A 26,977-nucleotide genomic window follows, 5' to 3' on the forward strand; every position below is an offset into this window, starting at 1 on the left:
CATTTTTTTAGGGTCCATTTTAGAACGAGGTTTACTTTTCTTTATATATGCCTCTTGCTGGCTGCCATGGAGTTTTGCAGAATTGGCAGAGTTATGGATCCCTTTAATAGCTATGCGTTCCCACCTAGTCTGATCCCCTTCCTCTGTGGCAGAAATGTTTCCTGCCGTTCTTCTGTCCTACTTCTCTCCCCACACCTTCATGTCTTCTTGGGAGGTTGTACAAGAAGTTGGTATAGCTGGGAAGGGGCGAGTCAGCTCCCAGCCCCTCAGAACCCCTGATTCCTTCTAAAGCATCCTGTGTTAATGCTGGATGGTGAGGATGATGAAGAGAAACCCCATTAAAACAGCAGCCTCCCTTGCTTTGTTGTCCCTGTAAGATGGCAGTTGAAGGTTCTTAGAGGAGCAGAGCTGCAATGAGCAATTTCCACAGAGTTTGCATCCTGCCTGGCATCAGCAGGATTCCCTCCTTCCTTACTCCCCCTTCCCTTTTTTAGGTGAGGGACAGCCCCTGGTACAGCTGGCACTGACCATGGGGCTGTGGCCAGTGAGGGTGAGTGGTTGTGCTGACGTTGCCAAGCCGTTCCTTTTGGGACAGGGCTGGGAGCAATAATTTGGGTGTTTCCTAACTGCTGAGCTGTTTTCTCCCTCAACCCAGAGGGCTGTCATATCCATGAGACCTTTTCCCTCAGTTTGATTGAAATTGGACAAATGGTTGAGAGATGATGGATGGGGCAGGGAAGTGGGACTGGCAGGAAGAGAGAGAGTGAGGAGGATAGACAGAGGGAGCGGATACGCCTTGTTTCCTTAGGAAATTAGGAAATTTCCTTAGGAAGTCACACTGTCCTGTCATTAATTTTGCTTTTTTATGTATGTCTTTGCTAGTTATGGAGACAAAAGGATACCACAGCTACCCAGAAGGCTTAGATATGGAGAGACGGTGGGGTCAAGTTTCTCAGTCTGTGGAGTATTCTTCCATAGGTGCTGGAGAGCAGACTGATGACAGTAACTACATGGAGATTGTAAACGTAAGCTGCGCCGCCGGCACGTTCGCAAACAACAGCGCTCAAGGAAACAGCAAAGAAAAACCTGAGCTACTCTCCTGCCTGCAGCAAGACAACAGCCAGCCTGGTCTTCTGCCGTCTGACATCAAAACCGAAACAGAGTCCAAGGAGCTGTCGGCAGCGGTGGCCGAATCCATGGGTTTGTATATGGATTCGATACGAGACGCCGATTACCACTACGATCAGCAGAACCAGGCGAGCCCAGGAAAGATCTACCAGAACATGGAGCAGCTGGTGAAGCTCTACAAGGAGAATGGCCATTGCTCCTCTCCCCTCCACAGCGCCAGCAGGCCCTTGAGGTCTTTGATGTCGGACTCTGGGAGCGCTGTGAACGGCGGTGCCATGCACACAATTGTCAAAAGCCCTATCATGTGTCAAGAGAAAAGCCCCTCAGGCTGCAGCCCTCAGAACATGGCCTCCTCAGTATGTAGTCCTGCAGGAGTTAACTCCGTGTCCTCAACTACGGCTAACTTTGGGAACTTTGCCATGCACAGCCCCATCGGGCAGGGCACCCCTCTGTCGCGCTCGCCGAACGTTGAGAGCCGGGGCTCCATGCTGCACAGCCCCGCGCACGTTAGCAACGTCGGCTCTCCGCTTTCCAGCCCTATCAGTAGCATGAAGTCGCCGATTTCCAGCCCTCCCAGCCACTGCAGCGTGAAATCTCCCGTCTCGAGTCCCAACAATATCACTATGCGATCTTCTGTGTCCAGCCCTGCAAACCTGAACTCCAGGAGCTCCATTGCCAGCCCTTCCAATGCCAATAATAGGTCCACGCGTTCTAGTCCAGCGGTTAGCACTGTGGGATCATCCATCTGTAGCCCCGTAAACAACTCCATAGGGTTCCCGCCTTCCGGCACGCCAGTGGGGCCCAGCAGAAGCCAAGATACTGTTCCTAGTCCAGAAACAAAAGACAAGGGTGCTCAAGAACTCACGTTTCCTAAGATGGAGGAAATGGAGAACGCCATCTCCAACAACAGCCAGATGAACCTTGTTCAGTTCATAAAGCCTGAGCCAGACGGATCCTTTGGCAGCGCCTGCATCGGTGACAGCAGCAGCAAAATAAACTCCGATTCCCCCTTTTCAGTACCAGTGAAGCAAGAGTCGGCCAAACATCCTTGTTCTGGTGCCTCCTTCAAAGGGAATCAAACAGTAAATCCTTTCCCATTTACAGATGGCTCATATTTTTCTTTTATGGATGACAAAGACTATTACTCTCTTTCTGGGATTTTAGGACCACCTGTTTCTTCATTCGATGGAAATTGTGAAGGTAGCGGTTTTCCAAATCCAGGCCTACGTGTGGGGATTAAGCAGGAGCCTGATGATGGCAGCTATTACCAAGAAAACAATATACCATCCTCTGCCATTGTGGGTGTAAATTCAGGTGGACAGTCATTTCACTACAGGATCGGTGCCCAGGGCACAATATCCTTGTCGCGGCCGGTTGCTCGAGAGCAGACATTTCAGCACCTGAGCTCCTTCCCTGCTGTCAGCACGCTCGTGGAGACCTGGAAGTCGCATTCAGAGTTGGCATCCAGAAGAAGTGATGGGTATCCGGTTCTAGAGTACATTCCAGAAAACGTATCCAGGTGAGCTGGCAAATTGTTTGGGTTTTTTTGTTGGTTTGTTTGTTTGTTTGTTTTTCTTTCTCCCCCTCCATTAAACAAACAAGGTGTGAATTCAAATGAGGAACAGGGTGGTATTTCTCAGTCTGATGCATAATTCTTTCTTTGAATTTCAGTTACTATTAGATTGGTTGCTATCTTGCTGTATTTTACTCTGCCTTTAATAAAAACAAAGTGCTGGCTCTAATATTTAAGAACAACATATTATATTCTCTTGTTATTAGGTTTGAAGGTATAGCTTTAGTATGTTTATGAGCTCTTACTACTACAAATGTTGTTTTTCTCATAATGAGAGCTTAGTAAAATTGCTCTCTTGTGTCCTATAATGGTTATTCTTTCTTAGCTAGTGCTTGAATGTGTGGTACCTCAGATGAAATGCTGAGATGAGGATAAGAAAATGGTAGTGTCAGGAATCTGTTTTTGTGAAGAAGCATGGTTCTGTGTTTGCACTGTACTTTAACTGGTTAAGTTTTAAAAACTAAACGTTACAAGCCTGTGGCAACATATTATTTCTGTATTTTAGCTGTAGGAACATTTGGTTTATATATATAGAAAAATGCCTCCAGAAGGAGGAGGGCTGTTAAAACTTGATGCATTTGAAAGGGAGAAATGGATAAACTGATCTCCTCACTTTTGGTGGAAGAGAAATGAGCAAGTGTCATCTGAATTTGGGTTTCTTGGCTGATCTGTGGCAGCACAAGCAGGTGTCCTTGCATCTCATGAGGGATGCCTACTTTCCTAAACCATCTAGTTTCAGGGTCAATAGCACAAGTTCTGAAGCGCCTCTGACAGCATGACTGAGTTCACATGGTTGCATAGCATACCCATGTACCCAGTGGGCTCACCAAAGGTTTGTGCCAAAGCTCAAATAGCCAGTAACAGATTGGCATTTACCTTTCTCAAATGTTTCTTTTTTGCTCATCACAAGCTACACAGCTGCCCTCGGTGAATGAAGCATCTGCCTTATTCTTGGAGTGGGGTGAGGAGGATGCATGGTGTTCTCCATATTTGTATGATACTACAGATTCCTGGAAATAGTGTTGCAGTGAAAAACATAGTATCTAAAATAATGGTGCTTTTCAGGAGGGAAATCAGCCTATCTACCTGTAAGGAGAAAAAAAAAAAGACTTTACCTGTTTTCATTTGATTCTCAGTTCTGTCCAGCACTGCTGCAATCTGTCATTTGGTAGGCCATACTTCACTTTTTCTTTGGCCATTTCCAATATGGTCTGGAAAAAAACCCTGCAGTTTTTAATATACTCAACTTGAAAGGGCTGTATCCTATCATCATGCTGAACTTTGCATGTAGGCAGGTATTTGTTATCATCCAGTCTTGTCTTAAATGTACTTTCTTGGATTAAGGAAGATGGAGTCACTGTTTTCTAGTTTACCTGATGTAATTTTCATAAATTGCATTATTTATGTAGTGAGAGAAGTTCACCAGAAGACTGATGGAATGCCTGAATACAAAGACCCAATATTCTACTGCCTTTGTGGTTGAGCACTGTTGCTTGGACAGGTAGCTCCTGCCAGCTGTGAGAGCTCTTGTGTGACTGAATGCTTGCACTGAGTCAAGGCCGTCATCCATTGCAGGGCCAGGCACAATAAACAAGGAAATAATGCAGGAAGGAGCATGGTTGCCATCAATAGTTGTGTTTGGAGTGACAGCTTCTCATAAGGCTTTTAAAGGAGTCTTCTGATCTGACATTAGTCCACTGTAGCTCTAGATCAGTAAATGTAATCAGATTTGATGATGACATAGGCTGGGTGCACTTTCCTGTCTATGTTCTCTAAGCTGGTATCTCTGTAGGATGCGCAGGTGAGCGTAGCTGCCACTTTGCACGGTTGAAATCCTGAGATGTTTAGTGCTCAGAGCTGTTACGTGTGGAATTCTGTTCAGGTGATGGAGATCTGCAGGGTTGCGACACTCCAGGCATCTTGATCTGTACTCCAGATTAGGACATGTGTCATCATTTCAAATCTCAGAACTCAACCCCATTATTTAACTAAATGTTGCTCTTAACCTGACTGGTGATGGCTCTACGCCAACAGTGCAGCCAGGGACCTGTGCAAAGCCCTTAAAATTTTCAAGGTAAATTGGGTAGAGATCATTTTAGCAGTCTAGATTTGGGTGCAGAGGTGCCAGCTGAGATATTTGTCTGCTGGTGAGACAAGACATAACAATTCCACATAAGATGTCACACATGTAAAAGCTCAGCCTTGCTATTGAACCTCAGACTGATCTCTTTTTTTCCCCTCTTCATTTCTGTGCTGTCTTGCAGCTAGAACAGAGGAAATCCTGCTCAAATTAGTTGGTGCTCTGAGGTGTTGTAATAAAGCACACATAGCTTAAAACCATGCCAGACTCAACATCCCAAGGCTGGTTTCAGCTGTCCCATATCCATGCGGTATGGGGATTGCAAAATACCTCTTCCTTCATGCCATCAGAATAGCAGCATCGCACCTCCGTCCTCTACATCTAAACCAGATCCTTGCTATTTCCCATCAGGTTTTTTTCTGATGTGTCAATCCTATCAGGCATCACACATTTTGCGGACTTTTGCAGCCTGTGATTAACCCTTTGAAGTTTGCAATATTTTAAAGTTTCTGGTATTTTAAGCCTTTGTCTCTTTTTTTTCAGGGGTACTTAGCTTGCAATGTAAATAAATGGCTGCAAGCAAAGAATAAGGTGAAGGGAAAAAATAGGCTATGTGGTTCTCTAAAGCCAATAGATGACCAGCATGGAATATGTCTTGTTTTAGCTACATGATTTTCTGAACCCTGATGTCATACTCTTTCTGAACTGCCTCAGACTTGCAGCTTACATGGTGAAAAGCAGTGGGTGGCCAAAAGAAGATGACTTTGACTTTTCATATTGATAATGAATCTTTAGAATATTGCTGTCATTTTTTTTTTCATATTAGAGTGTCCCCTTTCTTGAATCAGTTATACTTGGTGGTAGTGTCTAATAACCATCGTTGAGGCATTTAAAGTGCCTTGCTACCTTGTTGTCTGTGCCATTCACCCACTGCAAACTAGAACATTTCTCTTTTTCTCCTTCAGTTACTTTTATTAGATGTGCACAGTTATGGTTCTTTTTTAAGTTAGTTGGTGGTAACTTTTTTATAACATTGCAGCTTGTGGTGTTTGGGGAATGAGAGCCTCTTAAGCAAAACCAAATTCACTTATTCCCTTAAAAATATTTTTCTTTTGCTAATATGCATGCAGAACATGTCTTTGTTTTTGAAAGATTTTACATTTGTGATTTTTAATAAAGGGTGAATCATACTTGTCTGTCTGTGTATATAGATTCTTCCCTCCACAAATGGCATTTCTAAGAAATACTGGTTTCTAAACTAAGTAATAGCTAAGTGGGCTTGATAAAGAAGGTAGGTGCAATTGTGTGATGTCATTGATGTAAACCTACACAAAGAATCCAGATAAGATTTCACTTCAAGGTGATCAGTGCTCATCTGAATCGGGATGCTAGCCTAAGTCCCATGATCGTGCCAATTATGTGATTTTCAAAATGGCCTACGAAAATGTCATGGTTGCTTAAAACAACTGTAGAAATTGAGGAGGATGACCTTTCTGCTGCATTAGCTCGTACCTAAAGCCTCTTCTGCAAATGTGCCTTTTCCGTCTAGTTTCGATATTAACTCATATATGTACACACGGGTACTTGCTTTTTGCGGTGCTTGTGGTGGAAACAGGGGGCTGATACTCCTACTGCTGTTTCTTCCTGGCAATTCCACTGGTGTAATCCAGTGTGGGAAGAATTCACAAAGTTTGATGCGCTGCTATTCAGAAAGTTTAGTGTTTTAATATGAATTGCATATGTTTATCTATAATTGTGTTCCAAGTAATTTTTGATCAGACATAGATAGTATTTTAGGGATGACTTATACCTCTCTGTTCCTGAGCCATTCACATGTGTCAGTATTCATTTCTTAGACCTTACTTGAAAAAACACCCCCCAAAACCCCATCCCACCCAACCCAAAACCAGAAAGCAACCCAACGACATGATCTGTAGCCTTTACTGGCTTGAACTGATTCTGGTTAAAATCTGATTTCAGACTATTGCAAGTATTTTTGTAAATAAACTTTTATGTTAAATATTATCTAGAATACTCACTTATCAGAATTATACCTGCCAGAAAGATAAAGGTCTGGTAAATATTATTTTTAGAATTTATGAATGGCCTTGACCTCTGTTTGCTGACGGACTTTATGAGAAAAGGACTGTGCTGTTAAAATATTCTCCATGCTTGGAAGGACAGTATTTCACTTTATCTTCTCAAAAATTTACTGTGCAAACCTTCTTCAGAAATGATTCTCTAAAACCATGGACCATAGCCTCAAATCTATATTTTTCCTTTATTTCAATTTGGGAAGGTGTCCTTGTTTTTGTAGGTTCTTGTATAATTTTGTGGGGGTTTTTTTAATGCAGCTTTGGGTATAGTCTTGACACAACTGAGACCTCTGCATATTCTTTATTTCTCACTGGAGAAATTAGAAGTCTGTATGAATATGTCAGCCCAGGATGAAAGGTTCCCTTGGGCATACCAGCATGCCTTGAACAACCTTTTACTTTCTACAGCTTTCTTTGTTGGTATTTTGGTGAGGGTGCTGGGTTTTTGTATTGCTCTTTATTGAGAAGTTCAAAGTCTGTATAAAGTATTTTCCCTTGAAATGTGAGTGCAAATAATGCCTTATTTTCCCTTAAAATTATACATATCTGTTGCCTCCTGAGCTGTAGCATAGAGAAGTCTACATTAATGGAAAATTGTGTTCCAGAGATGGGTGGATCTTCCCCATCTGGGGAAATAAGAGCTCTGTTGTCAAGCTGGGTGCCAGGATCTAGGGCTTGGCTGTTTCTTTGTGCAGGGGAAAATAAAGTTGTGTATTTCCGAAACGTTTCAATTGCTGGTTGATACCACTAAACTCGGCTGTTGAAAATCAGTTTGCCATGTTGAATTCTGATTGTAGCTAATAGTTGTTGCCTGTTTTTTCTGTCACTTTTGGTGATACGGAATCTCACTCTGATAATCTTGTTTTGATGGTTTTCTGAAAAACAGGAAGGTGGGGTCACCTTCAATGCACGGACTTCAACTAGCAGAAGAAGTTTTGATTATGCGTTTCCCGACAGTATAGATCAGTCCATTTTCATGAGGACTGGAAGACAGAAAAGTATAAAAAATGTTCCTGTCCTGTTTTATGAGATGTGTGTTGCAGCAAGGCAGGCAAGCATGCACAGGGATAGATGCAGCAGATTCAGTGCTCGTGCAGTACTCCTGTTGTCTGCAGAGGGAGTAAATTGTTAAGTTGTGGTTCAATAACCTGGCCTTACTCAACCAGCACTTAACATTAATGGACCTACAGCCTGCTGTGAAGTGCTCTGCCTGGCTGAATCAGATTGCCAGGTGCTTACTGCTGCTTTGCTGATCCCAGGCTGGAGCAGTGGCTGCTGTTGGGTGTCACTTGTAGCTGAATGATGTATTATTTGCAGTGGTGAAAATACTCTGTTGGGCCATGCCTTGTCCGCTGTGATTTTGGTTGTGTCCCTTTGATTGGGCTTGTTGTATGTGAGAGCCAGATTGGGTTCCTGATCCAGTCCACTTCGAAGCTCTGAAGAGCCAACAGGACAGTGAAACTTGGTGAGCAGTATGATGTGGTATGGACACGAGAACAAACTGAAGGGATGGAAAGGGAACAGAGCCTGTGAAATACCCCAAGTGCACCTTTCTGCTGAAAGATAATGTGTTGTTGAGCCATAATCCCAACACTAGTATTATCAGTATTATCAACACTGGATATAGTTTTAAAAGGTGTTTTCTCTTTTTCGATTATATGTATTGAGTCTTTGAACAGAGTTGTAGGAGATGGAGTTAATAATGGACTTGTTTTGACCAAAACTTCTTGGAGAACAATGTAGTGCTGTGATTTGAGATTTAAGATCTCAGAGGTCAGAAAATACCACAGTTAAGGATGAATATAGAACCGTAACTTGTTCTCTGGCAAATGTGTCTTAAAATATGGCTGTCTAAGAGTGATAAAAATGGTCCAACGAGGAAACTAAAAAGAGTGTGTGAAAAACAGGTATTAAATCCATCTAAGTTTAGTAGTTTTATCAGTTTTCACATGCAGCTGGTTGCTACACAGTGCCTGGTGCTCAGCATATGAATTACTTCGGTTGCAGTCTCCTCTGAGTGAGAGATCTGTGGAGAGGGGGAAAAAAAAAAGCAGCAGTATTTCTTTCCATCGAGTGCAATGGACCAGGTTCTTGCAGCGTTATTGGGCACGTGTGAATGCACCCTAAATAGACCATGGCATGATTTGACTGCTCACTGCCCTACTTGTGTAACCCGCAGCGGAAGGTCACGGTCTGGTGGGCCCCTCCGACAGCCCTCTCCTGCCGGAGCCACCTTGGCTTTGCTGCCGGAGGAGTCAGACTGACCTTGGAGGAAGGCACACTTTTTTGGCTTAGGCTGGAGGGGAAGGGCTTCGCAGGTCAGGACGTGCCTGTTTATGCATGCCAGCAGTTCCCAGTGTAGCCTGCTGCGGTACCACTGCCGGCAAGAGGAGCGGCAGCATCTCCCCCTCTCCGTGGGGCTTGCGTGGGAGGAGGCACTCCCTCCTCGGACTTGGAAACAGGATTTCTGTGCATCCGTGTCTTTCCCTTCAGCGAACCCAGGATTTTACAAAGACCTTGAGGGTTGGTTTGCTCTCAGGGCAAAATTTTCAAATAAATGGTCTCTTTAAATGGGAGGCTTTGTGGCCTTGTTTGGGGTTGTGGGTTTTTTGTTTGTTTGTTTGTTTTTGTTTTGTTTTGCAGTGAGGTTTATTAATATGGTTTATCAGAGCTTAACAGTGTGTTTTCTGAAAGGAAGTGATCTGGGTGGTTCTCTTTCTCTGTTTTGCTGAAATCAGTGCTGAAAGATTTAAACCACGAAAAACAACCCTCCCCCCATCCCACTGCAATCTCCCGAAACCCTCTCCCAAAATGACGAAAAAAGTGCAGAAAACCAAATCCATGCTGTTCTTCTGGGTTCATAAAAGGTGTAAGTAACACTGGCTGTGTCTATTCAGTATGTGAATAAGTATCTTTGCAAGACGCCATTTGTTTACTGAGTTGTATTGTAGCAGAAGTTCCCGCAGTGCCAGTAGATCACAAAATAACTTGAATTTTATTTCTTTATCTTAAACAGTGGATTAAGCGCCTGCAATTACATTAGAGTTTGTTGTTAGCCAGTTGCTAAATTAAATTTCTCCAAATCTGTGATCTTTAAGCTGCGTATTGGCTTAATGAACAAACTGGTAGCTTAAATTTCGTATCTGGAGGTAGGGTTCCTTGGAGTTAATATGTAACGTTATTTTTTGAAAAGGAGGAAGAAAAAGTAAATTTTGGTTAGAACCTCTGAGCAGAAATGGAATCCAGCATTTGCAGATAATGTGTAAAATGGCTTATAGGAATTTGTACGCGCCTCTAAGATGCATGGGTATGCTGCTGATTGTGGTGATAATAATAGATCAAAGAGTTACAGCCCTGAGGTTAAAAAGCAAATTTCAGACTAATTGCTGAATGTATCTGACAATTTTTATATCACTTTACTTGTTCCCATCCTCTCTCCTAAACAATACTTTCTGCTTGCATCTGGAGGTGAAATAACTTTCTTGAATGAGCTTTCAGGCTAAAATTTATGCTAAGTACATGAGTTTTTCTATTGTGCTTTTCATTCCATGTCTGCTTTTGAGAGGTGGAGGGGTGTTACCCCAAGTTTCTAAAAGTGGCAGCTTTTTTTAGGTCTAAAAAAAAATTAATAAAAAAAATTTTAAAAACCTCACACAATCTTTAACAATGCTTTCTGAGTCTTTTTGGGTTTGTGAGAATATCTTGCTTCCTTATTTTTCTGTATGACCGTTTTGGGTGCATATTCAGCCTTAAGCTGCAAAACAAAGCATTATTTAGAGGTTTATTTTGGGCAGCATAATCTATCAGTGGTCTGAGAACTTTTAATCAGAAGGCAGAATGGGGAATTAAGTAGTTTGTCCTGACCAGGATTTTGCCTGTCCCAGCTGCCGAGAACTGTAGGGTCTTGCCAGCGTTTTTGGCAATGCTTTGCTGAATCCTGTGTTGTGCTAGGATCATAGTGCAGTCCTGCAAAACCCGTTGTTCTCAGGGTTTGAAATCCCTTCTACTGAATTTTTTTGTTCACCAGCTCCTCTCCTGTACCTGGCTCAGAGGGTCAGGATGGCGTACGAGAGGTGGCTCAGGAGTGCCCCATGGAGATGGGAGCAGTTACTGAGCAAAGCAGTGCTCTCCTGAATAAATTCTTGTATTGTGCTTTGCTTCTCCCAGGCAGACCTAGGCCGTGCAGGGAAGGGGCAGGTGCTGAACAGGGCCCACGGGGGACTTGCGCAAGGAGCCGTGTCCGTGTGCCCCGGGAGTGCGTCACCTGCCGTGTCCTCATGGACACCCGCGCTCCCCGAGCCCTTTGGAAACGCGCTTTCGCAACCGGCGAGCCCCGGTTTACTCTGGCAGCGTCTCACCTTGAAAAATCAATTGTGTTTGTGTCTTTAGCGCTCCCTCCCGTAGTGCTGCTGCAGGAAAGAGAGTGGGGAAGGGACTCTGCTCGCTGTTACAGAATGGGTTGGTTTGGGAAGCGACATCAGAGATGGTCAAGTTCCAACCCCCCTGCCGTGGGCAAGGACATTTTGAACTAGACAAGGCTGCTCAGAGCTGCATCCAACCTGGCTTTGAATACTTCCAGGGATGGGGCATCCACAGCTGCTCTGGGCAACCTGTGCCAGTGCTTCATCACCGTTCAGAGTAGAGAATTTTTTCGTAATACCTTATCTAAATTATCCTCCTTTAGTTACAGCCATTACCCATTGTCCTATCGCTGTGTGCCCTTGTAAAAAGTCCCTCTCCAGCCTTTTGCAGGTGATTCACCATATTCCCCACTCAAACACCGCCTCTTGTCTGACAGGAGCAGTGCTGGAGGTGGGAAATGGTCTCCTAGTCAAGTTTCATCAAGGTCACTGCCCTCAGACTAGGAGCAGGAAAGGGGTTGCTTCTGGAAGTGTCTTAAGGTTGGGACATCACGACGGCAACGTTTCTTTTCCCTTAGGAGGCATGAGTTCAAATATGAGCTTCTCCAAAAGGTCAGAGATCTCACTTTTAGCATTGCTGAAGACTTGTCTCTAGAAACCTGTCATGCACTTCAGCGTTTTTGAAGACTGGAGTGCCAGGGACCTTGCAAATGAAGGTGGGTGGGAAATTTGCACAGTTTCCAGGCAGACTATCTGAGCTGTCAGCTTCATTATTTTAAACTAAATTAGATTTGTGCTAGAGAGTGCAGTATGCTAGAGCGGTTAGAGAGCTCTTCCTCTAATGGTAGCTTCAGAGCTACTTTGCTAGATACAACTGAGTTAACTTCCAAACTCACTTGGATAAATTAAAATAAAACAAACCAAAACAACTAAAACCTTGCACAGGTGTGGATCCTGGGATATGGGAAAACTCCCTGGAAAAACTCAGGAGTTCCACTTGAAGACAGTATACTTTAATGTTTGGTCTTTCTAAGGGTCAAGGTCTGTTATTTTTTATGGTTGGGTAGAAATTGAACTTGTTGTCATTTCTGGCCAGGGGATGCACTCTTATGGACTCCTGCAGCTCCCTGAGCACCCTGAACCCAGCAGGGAGAGAGCACGATGCCCTCCGGGATCCTGCAGTGGAGGTCATTTCCCCCCATTTCTTATGGATTGCCCTCGAGCTCGTAGCCCATTCACTTGGATTTGGTGTACACTGTGGGTTTGTTTTGTTATTTCCGTTTTAATTTTGTTCAGTTTTGGGCACTAAGGCTTTCTAATGTTAATAGTTAAAAACAAATATTGGCCAATAAACATTCCTTAAGGATTAGAAGAAGTTATTAAACATGACTGGCTTGTCGAAATTCTGCACTGAACCTTTGTTGCAGAGTGCCCTGCTGGAAGATCCATCAAGTAAACCCACATTGCTGCAGAATTAGCTCGACAAACCCTGCACAGCGTTACCATACTCTTCCTTCAGATACACAGTGGCAAAAGAGAATTATTCCAGTTGATACAATTAGGATTTTTAAATCCTTATTTTTAATCTGGATCCATGTAAAGTAGCTGGAAGACGAACAAAGTGTGGGGGGTTAGACATGTCAGCTTCTGCTCAGTGTATGGAAGTAAATGTTGGAAGTGGTCCAGAGCTTTATGGCTGCTGCCAACTAATGACATAAGATAATGTTGCAGTGCAACAATGCACTTGATTTGCATTTGTTTCCCAACTAACCTTTCTGATTCTTGGGACTGCTTGGAATTTATGTTTCTGGAGATTTGACAGTAAAAAAAAAGGAGATTGGGTATTGAAAACTTTGAATGATTAAATGTGCAGTAAAGACAGCTTCAAACTGCGCATACAGATAATGAGATAAAGAATGGTTACTCACTTCGTATTAAACCCATTTGGTGGAAGAAGCAAAGAGGATGAGTGTTTTGGGTGGACATGTTATTTTAAAAAGGGAGAAAATTCAGAGGAGCTAATATGTATAGAAATAGAAGTGAAAAAAGTGAGTTGTTGATTTACTTCTTTTATTTCTGGAATTAAAAATGCATTATTATGGGTCTGCAAATTGTCCTGCATTTCTTTTCTAACATGAACAGAAATTAACTGTGTGTGGAAGGCTAATAACAGAGCTAGTAGGGTTTTGTTTACATTTTTATTTGGATCAGAAATGTGCTTTTCAAGTGAATCTTCCAGTTGCCGTCTTCTGTCCTGTGGTTCACATGACTGGGCAGCTGAGGGGTGAGCAATCAGATATTTCTGAGCCAGAAGAGACTGAAAAAAGCACTCCAGGAGGTACCCAGGCCATTCCAGCCTCAACTTCTGTCCATGGGACCCCACTGGAGCTGGCCTGCAGCACAACCCTTGTGATGCCTAAAACTGGATGGTGGATCGACCACTCCTCTCCATGGATCTCCTTTTATGCCTGTAATGTAAGTGCTGCCTGTGTATAATTGCATTTTCACCTGTTAGCTCAGGCATCTGTAATTGAGGAAAGAGTCAGAGTTACAGGCAGAGGAAATTGTTCCACGGAAGAATCGGAGGCACTGTTTTCAGCAGATGTGTTTGTTCCTAAGTTGTGACCAGAATGAGCAAAGCACCTCCTTACTCATCCTTCACTGCAATCTAGAAATCCTAAAAAAAGCTGATTAAATCCTGGAAATAGGAAATGAAACTGAAGTGACAAATAGGCTGTATCTGGTTTTTTTTCATTAAGTGAATTTCACTTCTTTTCAGCTAGATAGGGATATTCTGATATTTATTGTAATACTAATCTGTAAAGGCAAACAGAATTATTTTGATTATAGGCAGCTGCCTTAAGTATTTACAAGCAGCTGTAACTTGGCAAACTAATTTAACGACTTACAATTGTCATTTCAGGGAAAAAAACCTACTTTGTGGATCAATAAATTCCTGTAAAGTAAACCTATTGATTTGCAGCTAATTGGATATTGTAGATGTCTGATAAATTAATTTTAATATGAGGCTAACTGAGTTGACTAGGTGATGTATTAGTGGTTGTAAATGACTTAGAGTCATTAAGTCTATTTATAAGATAGCTACAGGAAAAAAATAGTTAGAAACCTGTCTTAATTTCTAATGAATCAGCACTGTAATACCAGGGTCCAGATGACTTCTCAGCTCACAAGAGAAGCATTGTGCTTTTCTTATTTTCATACCCTCTGTACTGTGATAAACAAGACATTCCATGTCCTCCACTATCTGTTCCATGTCCTTCCACCTGTATTAGCCCTTTTCATGATCTCAAGATGCTTCAGGTTCTGCTTGCTTCAGCACAAACACCCGATATTGTGCTTATTAAAAGAAAGTCTTACTAAGGTTGTAGCAAGGTCCATGTTGTTGCACGGAAGCCGAATCCTCCCTCTGCCAAGCTGCTGTTCCAAGCTGGAATGCTTCAAGGCACAAGGGGATGGCAGCCCCAGCTGTGGTTTTTGGCAACTGCAGTGGTAAGGGTCAGTAGGTGTTCATGGGGCCTTCTTTACCCCAGTGGTGGCAGGATGGGCATTTACAGTTCTTTCCAAATTTTGTCTGAGGTACTTGAGGCTTTGAGCTTGGGTCTGACACCATAGGAAGAGGTGCTACTGGTTGGAATATGTTTTGGTTTTTTTCCATCGCATGGCGTGCCCCAAACTCAGAGGTGATATTGATGCTGGCGTGACTTAAAACGGTAATTTCATATGAGTGAATGCAATTTTCGTGCTCAGTGAAAAAAAAAAAAAAAAAAAAAGAAAATTATTCAGGACTAAAGAGGAATGAGCTTGGGATCAGGAATGCAGGGGAATAAGAAATGTGATCTAATGGGGAGGAGGAGGATTATAGGAGCAAGGCAAATAGCAGGTATTGGCACAAGAGGATATAAGCTCAGTATAGCACATTAGGTCCTAGGAAAGCTTGTGCTTTTGTCTGACATGACTAAAAATTAAGAATATTCAGCATCTTATCACTTAAGATTACAAGAAATAGCTTTGACTGGTTTTTATAGATAGATTTCATGGAATCAGTTTGAAAGGCAGCAGTAAATACACAGATGTTTCCCATTGTTTGGTTTTGGTACAATCTAGGTTTTTTCCCATGTTTCGTATGGGCAGATGAAGGTAACATGTATCTCTGCATTAGACGTGACAGCTGATGGTTAGAATTGTTAAATTGTCCACTGTTCACAAAAGTGCAAAAATAATATGCCCTTTGTAGAAGCCTCTGCATGAACATTGTAGCTTTTTTAAATTAAATGTGTATAAAACCAAGGAAAAGAAGTTTGTTACTTTGTTTGCAGTGCTTGCAGAGTCTGAAATACCAATGCAGTTAGGAGTCTCCTAAGGTAACTACATACCCAACCCTTAATTATATTTCTGTATTACATCAGGTCTGTGGGTTAGGAAAGTGAGATGTCAGGAGTAAATTTACGTTGGGACTTCTCCGCCAAGTCCCCAATGCTCCCACCAGTAGCTCAGTATGAATGAGTCTGTTTCTTTAAAGACTTGAAGTAAATATTGAGAAGGGTTTCCTAGCAACATGTGTAAGGTTAAGTAAAAATCAGACTTGCCAGGTGTTGCTTCCAGAGAAACTAGCCTTTCTTTTTCAACATTTCTACTTTCAATACATTATCTGCAGTATGAAATGTTGAACAGGATCTGTTAGTATTGTAAGTAGGTAGTTTTGAAGAATCATATGTCCAAGGGCAAGTCGGCTGCAATATTATTCTTTGGGATGTAGTTTTGCTGTGTGTTTGTACTGTACTTAAACTAATGGAGACTAACCTTACTTGGTTTCTGCAAGTATTAGATATAGATAGATGTGTGTGTATTCTAAAAATATAATAATAAATGCTGCTGTTTGAGCCTGCTAAGAAAAAGTTCTTATTTATGGTTGGGCTTTTTCATAGAAAACCAACAAGTTGTGTGTATCCCAACTGGCCTCATGAGTTTGCAGAGATCTGAGGTACAGGTGGTAAAATCTCTTGCAGAAATCTTGATTTTCTTCAGCTTTGATTTCTAGAGACAGGAGGGAAGGTCAGCCTGAATGCTTTCTACAGTGACACAAAAGTAGAATTTTCCTGTTATTTTGGTCTGCTCAGCAAATTGCATGCACTCTTCGCAGGTACTTTGGGAGGTGCAAGAGGTGTGTGTGCCAGTGGTATACCTGTTTTGGGTAGGATAGTTCCCCCTGGAGAAACACAGGAAGCTGGAATTTAGGTTAAGCCCAGGATAGATAGACAGATAGATAGCAGAGGGGAGCAAGGAGTGGAAAAATTTGGTTGGCTGCTTCCAGTCCTAAGTTTTTGAGTCTATAAATAGAGTCTATCGGAATATTTCTAGTTAGTTCTGGGGAAAGTCAGCTGCTGTGCTGGGGATTGGCTGTGATCCCAGAATGAGGAGGGGAAGGAAAGAAAAAAAAAAAAAAAAGGATGATAGGAAGCCTATTGAAAATCTACCAACAGACACCAGTGAAATCGAGAAATTGGAAGATGCTGTATTTGGGCTTCAGTTTATTTTTCTGCAGCTTCTGTCAGTGCTGGATGCTCTGCAGAGCGGCTCTCTCTGTATGCTGCTGTGAGTTTCTGAGTTAGCCAAGCCCAGCAGGGAGGTCCAACCCACCAGGGTTCATAGTTCAGAAGCCAGGACTGAAGCCTGATAGCAGGAATTAGCATGGAAGTATAAGGAAGCAGCCTATTATCCTCTTTCCATGCTGCAGTGGTGAGCCTGAACAGCCTGCCCTCTCTCTGAGTTAGATGCATTATATAAAGGAAAATGGAGAAATGAACCCAAAAGCTGAATTTTCAGCTAATAAAATTTAGTTAGTGTGTAAACTGTGACTTTTTCAAATATACATAGAAAGATCTTGCTGATAATTTAGAGTGCAAACTAGTTGAAGTATATTATGATAACAGAAATAGACATTTAAGAGAGTCACGATGAGCTTTGCAAACAGTTGAGCTGCTTTCTAGGAAATGTAAATGACACACTTGAAAAATATTCTGAGTTGATATTCAAACACAATGTACAGCTAGACTATAAATAGCTATTAAGTTTAAAAAATACTGTATTTTTAGAAAGTGTTTTAGTTACAGTAATAGATAACCTTCTAGCAAAACTCCCTCTACTCTCCCTGCCCCCAGCCCTGTAACCACAGAAGGGTTATACTGTTCGTACTTTAAGAAGAAAAAGTATCTTTGGTCAAATAAACAGCATTATGTAGGTAAGCTGAACCAGAGTTCTCAGAGGAGCATTTATTCACGTGTTAGGGTTAATAGGAGCTGAAATTATCTGAGCAGTAAGTGAGATTTTCCAGTGCTGATTCAATCCCAGAAAAGTCTGTGCTCACGTTGAAAATAAAAATGTTCATGACAACAGTTTTGCTGCTCAGGCTCTGCTGGCAACTCATTTTTTCTTTTGTCATTTTTCAGGAATTGGAGAAGGGGGTTGTACTGAATGTTTATGGCAGCAGGAGAAGGGATAGGGCAGTGTCAGTGTTTCCCCATAGGTGCGTGCTCCCTTGGATGTCCATTCCTGTCAAGTACCAGTAAGGTGCTTGCTGCTTCCAAATTTCCTTAAATCCTAGATAAGAAGGTCCCACCCATATTTAATTTAGTTTTTTTGTGTTTTTTTTTTTCAATAAATTTGATGCCTGCTTTTCATCTTTGTGTTTGTAATAAGTCATGAAACTTATAATAAAGCAATTTTAGGTCTGCATCAGTAGGTGCTTCAGTTTCTCTGTATTAACTGGAATAAAGTCATGTACTAAATGACTTCCTGAGCTCTCTTACTAAGCCTTTTTGATTATTTAAATATTAATAGCAGTGGAACCATTTTAGACATTGTTGAGTGATATTAAATGGACCTGTGTAGGTAAAATTTTTATTGGATGAACAGAAAAAGGCAAGTGTTTTGTTTTTGAGGAAAGGATGTCGCTAAATACTTTGGTTTTGATAGTTCTTGAAGAAGATTGGTTAAAAAGTTAAAGAACTATGTATTTTTATCTCACTGGGAAGTGGGAAAATAGCTCCTTAAAAATAAAAACCAACCCAAAGAACTTCTTACCATTTGAATTAATAAGGAGGAAAATCTATCAGGAGGTTGAGGTCTGCTCTTGTGAGAGTTGATGACCATTCCCATTCACTTTCCATTGGGCCAGTATTATACCAGATGATGGCTGTGGGAATTAAAACTCCTAATTCATTGTGACCATGACTTTTGCCTTGAAGAAATGCTGAGAAACAACTCATTTGTGGAGGGAGGAGGGGAAAATCATCCTGTGTATGGCCAAGGTAGATTTAATTTGCAGAAATGCACTAAATTTGAAAAAAACTAACAATATCACCTGTGTTGGACAGGCTCCAGGAATATTTCAGCTTACAAATCCATTTGTCAAAAACTGAGGAATTGGAAACAGAAGATAAACAACATATTAATATTTTATTTCTTTTTGGGATAAAGTTCTATCATGTGTTTGGTAGGTTCATTGAAATATTGGTCTCGTTAGAGGAAGCAGCTCAGAATTGGCATTAACTGTTCATTGTGCCACTTGTTAATTTGGATTTTGTGAACGAGTGTGATAAACTGATCTGGAATGAAACAGGAACAGAGTTCTAAAATGATGCTTGTAAATGGGTCTGATGTCAGCAGATGTTGTGCCTCTTTCCAGAGCAGTACATTTAAGATACATGTTGCATACCAAAAAAATCCCAACCAAAACCCAAATGAAGTCCCAAGCCCCCTCCAAAAGTCAAATCAGCTCTGGATTTAATGGTGAATTAGAATTCACATTTTCTGAAATAGCATCTGCTCGAGGTTTCAGAAGCAGACAGAATTGTGTCTTTAGAGGGAGGATTTGATCTCGCATCAGTTAGAGTCCTGACAGCTTCTCCTGACACGTTACTTGATGCATGGTCTGGCAGACGGGCTCCTGCATGGAACTTTTTTACTTGCAGCAGTGGCCCCATTAAAATCAGTGGGACTGGCCACATAAGAAAGGCTGCTGCAGGTTGAAAGTTCCCAGTGTTTCTAACTTACATCAACTGTTTTATATTATGCATTTTTTCCTGAGTTGTTCTGGTTCTTTGATTCTTGTCATGCACAGCATGCATCTTTTCACACTCCCAATGCCTGACTGTGATGGCTTGAATCCTTCATTATTTTGTGATTAATTGTAGAGATACAAACATTATCAAATCAAAATCCCCGAAAGGCCTCTTTTAAAGGATCAGCCTACCTTTTTGATTGAGCTGCCCCACAAATTACTTATCTGGTGGCTGTGTGGTTTTTAACATCCTGCTAAATTTGGAACTCGGCCATTAAATACTTTCTGCAATATCTGGGGAATAGAAAAACTTGATAAGTTATTTTGTCCATTGCTTGGGTCAAGCCTTTAAAGAGATGGCAGTGCTGTGTTGGATCCATTAAGGAGGAATCGGTGGGTGAGCAGGATCATGGTTAGTATTGTCAGTGGTTGCATTAGGGTGTTCAGTGCAGATTTTCAAGTGCTGGAAGTCCAATTTTTGTCTTTCCAATACATGTAAACTCATAAACTGCAATTGCAACTGTACAGGAGAAATTGTGATGTAGGTGAGAAATAGCACAGCAAGGGAAGTGCTTTGCATTAGCTCTTTTGTGCATTGCTACATGTGGTGGTTTTTTAAAACAGATTTTATCCCTTGGGATCTAATAAAAGGCTGGAGAGTTATTTGGTTTATAAACCTATGTGGTATATTATTTGGATATTCAGAGAGAAAAGGTCAAAGAATGTCTCCTGTGTTATCAATTTCTCAGTGGGAAACTATATTAAAAACTTGAAAATATAATACTATATAATTTAGAAACACAATATGTAATGTGGGTTGAGAGACAATTACTGTGTTGTATTTCTCTGTATTTTCCATTTTACTGAATGCATTTCAGCAACAATTGGGTTTTGGCTGTAATGCTATTTGTAGCAGTTTCATGAAGCTGCACAGCAAATTACTGTGGTGTACCAGATAAAATCAGCTCCTCACTTTATTTGTGAAAGTCTCATTATGAAAAGCTCTTACTACTGGCTTATGCAGGTGACAGTGGGTTTTGTCCATGTTCATACAGTTTTGTGGAATCTCCATTATAAGTTTTAAAGCTGTTTTAAAATGGACATATTTTACATGTCTAGTCTGTCATTTTTCAGTTTATCCGTTTAGAACTGTAGCTAACACGCAGACTCACAGAACACGTCTCTTTCTCACAAGGTACTGTTGCCTGGCATGCAAATGTAACTTAAATATTCAGCAGCTGAGTCTGACAAGAAATTAAAAGTATATTGTTTGTAAGTGTCTAAAAACAGAACTACGTGTTCCTGTGCACCTAAGTTGGTAGGTATTTTCCTGGCTTTGATGACCAGCCTTGGAGGGCTAAATGGCTCTCACTGACCTATTAGGAAAATTAGGCAGATTGAGTTAAGAAAAGGAAGTTTGGATTGCTGTCGAGTGGTGCTTTACCCCAGGAGCTTGGGGTAGCATCCTTAGCATGTATTCCAAAGAGGAATTTTTGTCAGGAACCGTAGTGATAGCAGGAGGAGTAATGGCTACAAACTGAAAGAGGAGAAGTTTAGGTTAAGTATTACAAAGAAATCCTTTACTCTGAGAGTGGTGAGGTACTGGAACAGGTTGCCCAGGGACATTGTGGATGCTTTCAACCCTGGCAGTGTTCAAAGCCAAGCTGGATAAGGCCTTGGGCAACCTGGTGTAGTAGGAGGTGTCCCATGGCATAGGTGGTTAGGACTAGATGATCATTAAGGTCCATTCCAACCCTTAACATTCTGTGGCTCTGTAAGTCTGATGGATCTGTTTTGAGAAAGAAGGGAGACATGAAAATTGTGTCATACTGGATGGCAATTTTCTGCTTCCACTTTCATCCGACTGCTGCTTGACACTGTTGTAGGGAAATCTAGAGGTAAATTGTTTTTTCTTAGTAGAGAGTTCATACTGGGAATTCCCAACGGCATGGGAATGTCATCCTGAAGGTGTTAGGGCAGCAGTCCTCACCAGCCCTCCTCATCCTTGGTGTCCTTGATGGGGACATCAGCCCTGCTGGTGGGCTTGGGTTAGTGGAGCAGATTTTGCTCTTGGGCATTACTGACTTCTGCAGATGTGTGAGAGGTGCTTGGAAATGTCTAAAAAGGCAGGAGTTGTTCCTGGTGCTCCCTTCTGGAGGAGGTGGAAGTGCTGGAGACAAAGAAGGGGGTGCATGGTTTGGGCATGCAAGGTGGTGTTTACATCTGAATAAAGGTCCCATTAAAGGGTTCATTTTTTTATGATGGACTCAAGCATGGTTTGATTGAAATGGGCAAGGCGGGTATAGGAGGTTTCTGATGACTTTGGGTAACTCAGAATAAAGGATGCTGAAGTGAATCCATATTTATTCTGTGATCTGTTTCTCAGAAATTTTCCTTTTGTTCCCATCCATGTGTATGGATTTTTGTCTTTCTCCCTCTTCTCATTCACTGGTGGCTGAGAGTTGCCTTCAGGAGGAGCCTGTATCCTCCACCACAGGAGGCAGGAATGTAACAGGGCTCTTGGGCAAATATGACCTTGGTGAATGGTGTCCCTTATTGTCACCTTCAGTTAAGACCATGTGTGTTCCTTCAGACTTCAATTCTGGATCAACGTCCTAATGGCCTTTTAATTAGACCAACAAGGAACTGGTCTGTCCAGATTTTCTGGTGTAATCAGAAAGGCTTTAAAAGACTTTCTCTGCAAAATTTCCTCATGACCTGGATCTGAAACACACTGCAGAAGATGTATTCTGGAAAAGCAAAATATAAGCACAGTAATTTTCTGCTGATCATAGGTCTGAAGTTACTTTGTAAGTTTCTTTGTAATGAACAGGAAATTTTGGATACAACAATGTGATCATTTACACGTGAGAGTCTATATTGAGGTGTGTGTGTATGTTTAAAAAAATGTTTCTGTCTGTCTTCCTGGCAGGAATGAGATGAGGCTGCAGCCCCTTTGTGGCCCATTCCACACAAGGGCTCACAGGCAGCGTACCCCCTTCCTGCCACTTCACTCTCCTGAGTTCAGCAGATGAAGTTTTAAGGCAACTATGTAACTTTTGTTTTCCATCTAGGACAAATTTTATGATACCTGATCTTGGGAATTAGTTTTGAGTGGGTTAAGGTGGGGTTTGCTGCCACCGTTATGTATATAATACTAATGTAGTAATGTTTGTAAATAACTTTCACCATTATGTAAACAACTGGCTCTCCTGGTGATACTGACAGGGTCATGAAACCTAGCCGGAGGGATAGGGGAAAGTTTGTCTTGCACAACAAATTTCAGTTCTTCTTTCTGCTCAAAGTATAATTTTACCCTTACCAAGGAGTATTAGATAACACTGTTGTCTTTTTTGGTTTAATTAAACCAAATTGAATTATTTAATTAAATAGGTACTTTTTTAGAGCATTAGACGGAGTTTGAGTATTCACTGTACGGATATACATGCTCATTGTTATTATTTTTATTCATGTGGAATTTGAAGTAGCTTAAAATCAGTATGTATTTTAGTATTTAACCTTTTCTTTATTGCATTACTGCTCCTTCTCTCCCTTAATGGCAGCCCTTTTTCAGTTTTTATAAACCATGGTGTTATTTGTAAGTTTAGTTCAGGAAGTGGGCATATTTTTATAAGAAGGGGAGAGGCAAAAAAAGGGTTAACATCAATTTTCATGACATTTTCCATTTCTTTATTCTACCAGAATGATTTTATATAAAGCACGTATCAAACCATTGCAGATCTATTGTTCTGTTCCACTTTATTCCCATTTTTCCTTTCACCGTTTCAGTACAGTACACATACATATTTCCACTAATGAAATTTTAAATGGGGAACCTATCTCAAGTTGCTGATCACAAAACAGTAAACGGGCTTTTCCCCCCTTACTCAAAAAACTCTTGTAGCTAATTTCTCTTGTGTGTGTTGTGAATCCCCAGCAGGGCATAAATGTGTATGGCCACAAAGAAGGATGAAATAAGAACTGCAGATAATACCAATCCTAGCCTGCCCTGTTTGTGCGGCTCCTTATTTCTCTAGTAGAACTTGAGAAAGATTTTATTTACTTGCTAGGAAATTCAGGAAATGTAATTAAATGGCAATTAAAGCATAGAAGTTATTTCATGGTGCTATCGCCTTCCTTGAACTTGGTGAGTTTCTTTAAGAAAATACTGAAATACTGTGCTTGAGTGAGCTGCTGCTGCAAATGAGACAGGAATAAAAATTACTCCTGCTGGCCAGGGAAGGGATGCAGTTGGTTGAAAACTTGTGTGGTTTTGTAGGAGTACTGGAGCAGATGAATGCGGACACTCAAAATACCGTCGTTGGAGGGATGATGTGTAGAGTCCCAGGTTGAAGCTAATGTGAACAGAATTAAAAATAGCTAGTATGACAGACCCATTAATTTTTGAACATAATTTGTGTTTTGGAAAATAAAAACAAAAGCTAAAGTTTAAACGAGATTTGTCTTTGAATCGGTAATAGCATTCAAATGGAAATCTTAGCAATGTGAGGTTGCTCTATGAGGCATCAGAGGAGCTCCGATGAATAATTAAACAAGTGATAGCTAATAAAATATACAGCACATTGCTTCAAACTTAGAAATTGTAACTCTGCCTAAGGGATGAATGTTTTTCATTACTTTTTAATTGTTGCCAGTGTTGACCTTCAAGGTCTTTTTCTGGCAGATAATTTGTTATGGTAAGGATGAGATCATTAAGTATTTTAGCACAAGCCGCATGATGCAAATAGTTTCCTAATATTATAGAATGCTGATGTGGTAAGGGTTTGTTTTCTCAGGAATTTGTTCTCCGTATTTAGTGATATTTGGGATTATATCTTAAAAGAGCAGTTCTACTGTAACCCTGCAGGACAGTGATTGTAGGTAGTACAGTAGCAAATGTCACCAGTTTCTGTGGCAAGATTTTTGTGACGTCTTCTGAATTGTAATAAAAAGACACTACTGTAAAGTATCAGCACGGTTTTTTGGCTCTTAATGATATTTGTATATTCCAAAAACAAATAGCAACTCTACTCCTTTGCTGGGTTCATGAAAGCATCCACATAGCAGCCTGCAGGATTTCCCCACACTGAAGCAAACCTCTGTGGCATCTGAGGCTCGAGGGCCCATGTGCAAGGAATTAAACGTTACTAAATTTTGCTAGTTTTATACTGTAACTCTGTTTTTTCTGCTTTAGTGTTTGCATAGGTAGGCACTAAAAATATGTATTGTGCAAACACCAAATGCGCTTGGATTTATGTTGACAAATTTTAGTTTAAATTCTCTATGAGTAAGTGTTTAATATTTTTTAATTTTTTCCCATCAGAAATGCCTGCTCAGAGGGAAATGGCGGTGGGGAGGAGCAAGCTAGCATATAAACTCTTTTCAATATTATTTTTCTAGCCTGAGGTGCTTGGAACAGACTGAATCAGTTGTTTGCTCAAATGTTTGTTGATAGAAACATTTATTGCTTGCACGGTTACGGATGGCAGATGAACAGAGCTATTGTCTCGTTCATCAAAGCTGTGGGCAGTCACTTGCAGGAAGTCTATAAATAATTCTTTGCGTACAATTTACCTTGGTACTCCTCAAAATCTAAAGAGAAAAGCCTGGTGATGTGTGGGACTGGGGCAGAGGGCTCCGGCTTGCAGGTCATCCATCTACAGCTTGGATCCCTGCAGCGAGGAGGGTCCAGCCTGCCTGTTCCTGAGGAAGAGCTGGCAGGAGGGGAGGAAGGGCTGCCAGCAGAGCCTGCACTTGGATGGATAGTTAAGGGTGGCCAGGGCCAGCTGTCTGTACTGTGGGGGCAGCATGAAGCAGTCTTGGGATAGAGGTGAGCTGGGGGAGTCTGGCCAAACAGAGGGGTCCCTCTGGAGAGGAGTAGGTTGTCCTGAGATGTCTGGGCAGGATAAGGGATGAGTGTCAGGAACAGAGGCCGCTCCCCCTCAGCCCATTCCCTGTGCCTGCCCTGTGCCAGGGGCTCTCTGGGCAGAGGGTGGTGCAGTGGCTGGCTTGCTTCTGTACCAAAAAGTGAGGGAGGAGGAGCCCCAGCTGTGTGCTCTGTTTGTTCCAGCCTTAGGCATGGTGTGCTCTGGTTTCCCTGCAGGAAATCCACGGTTTGAGTCTTGGCATGCCTGCACCAGCTTTTGGGTTTGGGTCCTTTTAAATCAAGGAGGGGCTCCCGAATGAGCACCTATCCCTATTTCCGTTTTTCCTGGTGTTGCCCTTTATCCAGCTGCACATTAAATGAAGGTAGAGTCTCCCAGTGCTAAGAGGTGTACAGCGGTGAAGTAAGTTGATATGAACATGTAAATGGTGGTGTTTAGGTACTTTCGGTTTATTTTCGGAGATGTCCCACTTACATGTATCTCAGAAAGATTAAATAGATGTTTACCTAACTTGTTTATGATCAGAATGAAGACCAGAAGCTGTAGGTTTGTCAAAGTTACTGACAACATTAGTAGCATTTCATTGCTTTTGAAAATGAGCCTATTTTGTTACAAATCTGTGGCAAGGGAGACATTAACACTTGCAACAGTATCAATATGTTATATCTGCTGAGAAAGGAAAGCAGTTTAGCCATGAAAGAACATGGTGCATAGTGAAGGCCATGAAGCCTCCCTGCTCCTCTCAAGATGTCCTGTCTTCCCAAAGGCTGGAGATAAGGAAAAAAAAAAAAAAAAAAAGAAAAGCTGGGCAATGGAGCTGGCTGTGGCGTCTAGACCCTCTCCCTCTAGGTTGGCTGTAGAGGAAACCACCACAAAGAGTTGTGTTGGAGTGTAATAACTGGTCCTTACTGCATGTTTTCTAGCCTCATCGGCACTGTGGCACTGGGGAGAAAGCAGAGATGCAAAATGGTGATGAAATAGCATTAATAGCTGGCTGTAGCTTAAGGCTGCAGGGTGTTCATCAGACCCTCCATCTGCCCTCATGCATTTTTCACTTAGCAGAGGACAAAAGTAAGAACTGGGAATTAACAAGCCCTGAAGACTTACATTGCTGTTTGTTGGTACATGTTACTTGTCATACCTTCCAAGGGTTTTCTTGTTTTTGTTTGTCTTCAGCAGGTTTGCATTCCTGATCTAAATCCAATGTGCATTGTTAAATTCAAGCAAGAATGTCTGAGGCTGTCCGAAAATGTTCTATTTGGAGCAATCACCTCAAAAGAAGCCAAATGCTGACTTTAGAGAAAGTTGTGATTTTGAACCCAAATGATTCAGGATTTAAATAACATATTCTGGAAACGTGCTTTCTCAAGTCAACTAGGGAGAGGGCTGCTCGGTGCAGCATGCATAATGGTGAGGAACCGAAGGAGCTATCAGGAATGCAGTCTCAGAGCCTGAGCAAAATTAAGCGTCATCTAACCATGTTATACATCCTGCAAAACAGTAGATTAGAAGTAATGGAAATTATTATCAAATCTATCATTGGATTAAAAATAATGTTGACTCCTTAAGAGGAAGCACTGTCAATCAACTTGCACTTGAACAGGGAATTCAGAAACACTCATAGATGTTTTATTACTTGCAGGAAGTACACTACTGCAAAAATCCAGAAGCGTAAGGACAACGGTTTGATAACAGATTTTAATGTGGTAAAGAATTAAGATGCCTGTATTTGTTGCTTAACTTGAAGCGCACTTCACAGCAATCAGCTTCCATG

The 26,977-nt window shown here is 41.6% G+C and overlaps 1 protein-coding gene across 3 annotated transcripts in view; it reads left to right on the plus strand.

Moving 5' to 3' along the window:
* NR3C2 (nuclear receptor subfamily 3 group C member 2) overlaps positions 1-26,977 on the plus strand; it is a 190,069-nt gene that overhangs the window by 4,472 nt on the left and 158,620 nt on the right. For 2 of the 3 annotated variants that reach the window (XM_066186504.1, XM_066186505.1), the window contains exon 2: positions 883-2,647. In XM_066186504.1, coding sequence (XP_066042601.1) covers positions 885-2,647 — 1,763 coding nt within the window. In that variant the 5' untranslated portion in view covers positions 883-884. Of the gene's footprint in view, positions 1-869; positions 2,648-26,977 lie in introns of those variants that run through there. The other variant, XM_066186503.1, reaches the window with a different exon arrangement.

The sequence above is a fragment of the Chamaea fasciata genome, unplaced genomic scaffold, assembly GCF_029207755.1.
Source record: "Chamaea fasciata isolate MVZ Bird 193981 ecotype frontalis unplaced genomic scaffold, bChaFas1.0.hap1 SCAF_6, whole genome shotgun sequence".
Classification (NCBI taxonomy): Eukaryota; Metazoa; Chordata; class Aves; order Passeriformes; family Sylviidae; genus Chamaea; species Chamaea fasciata.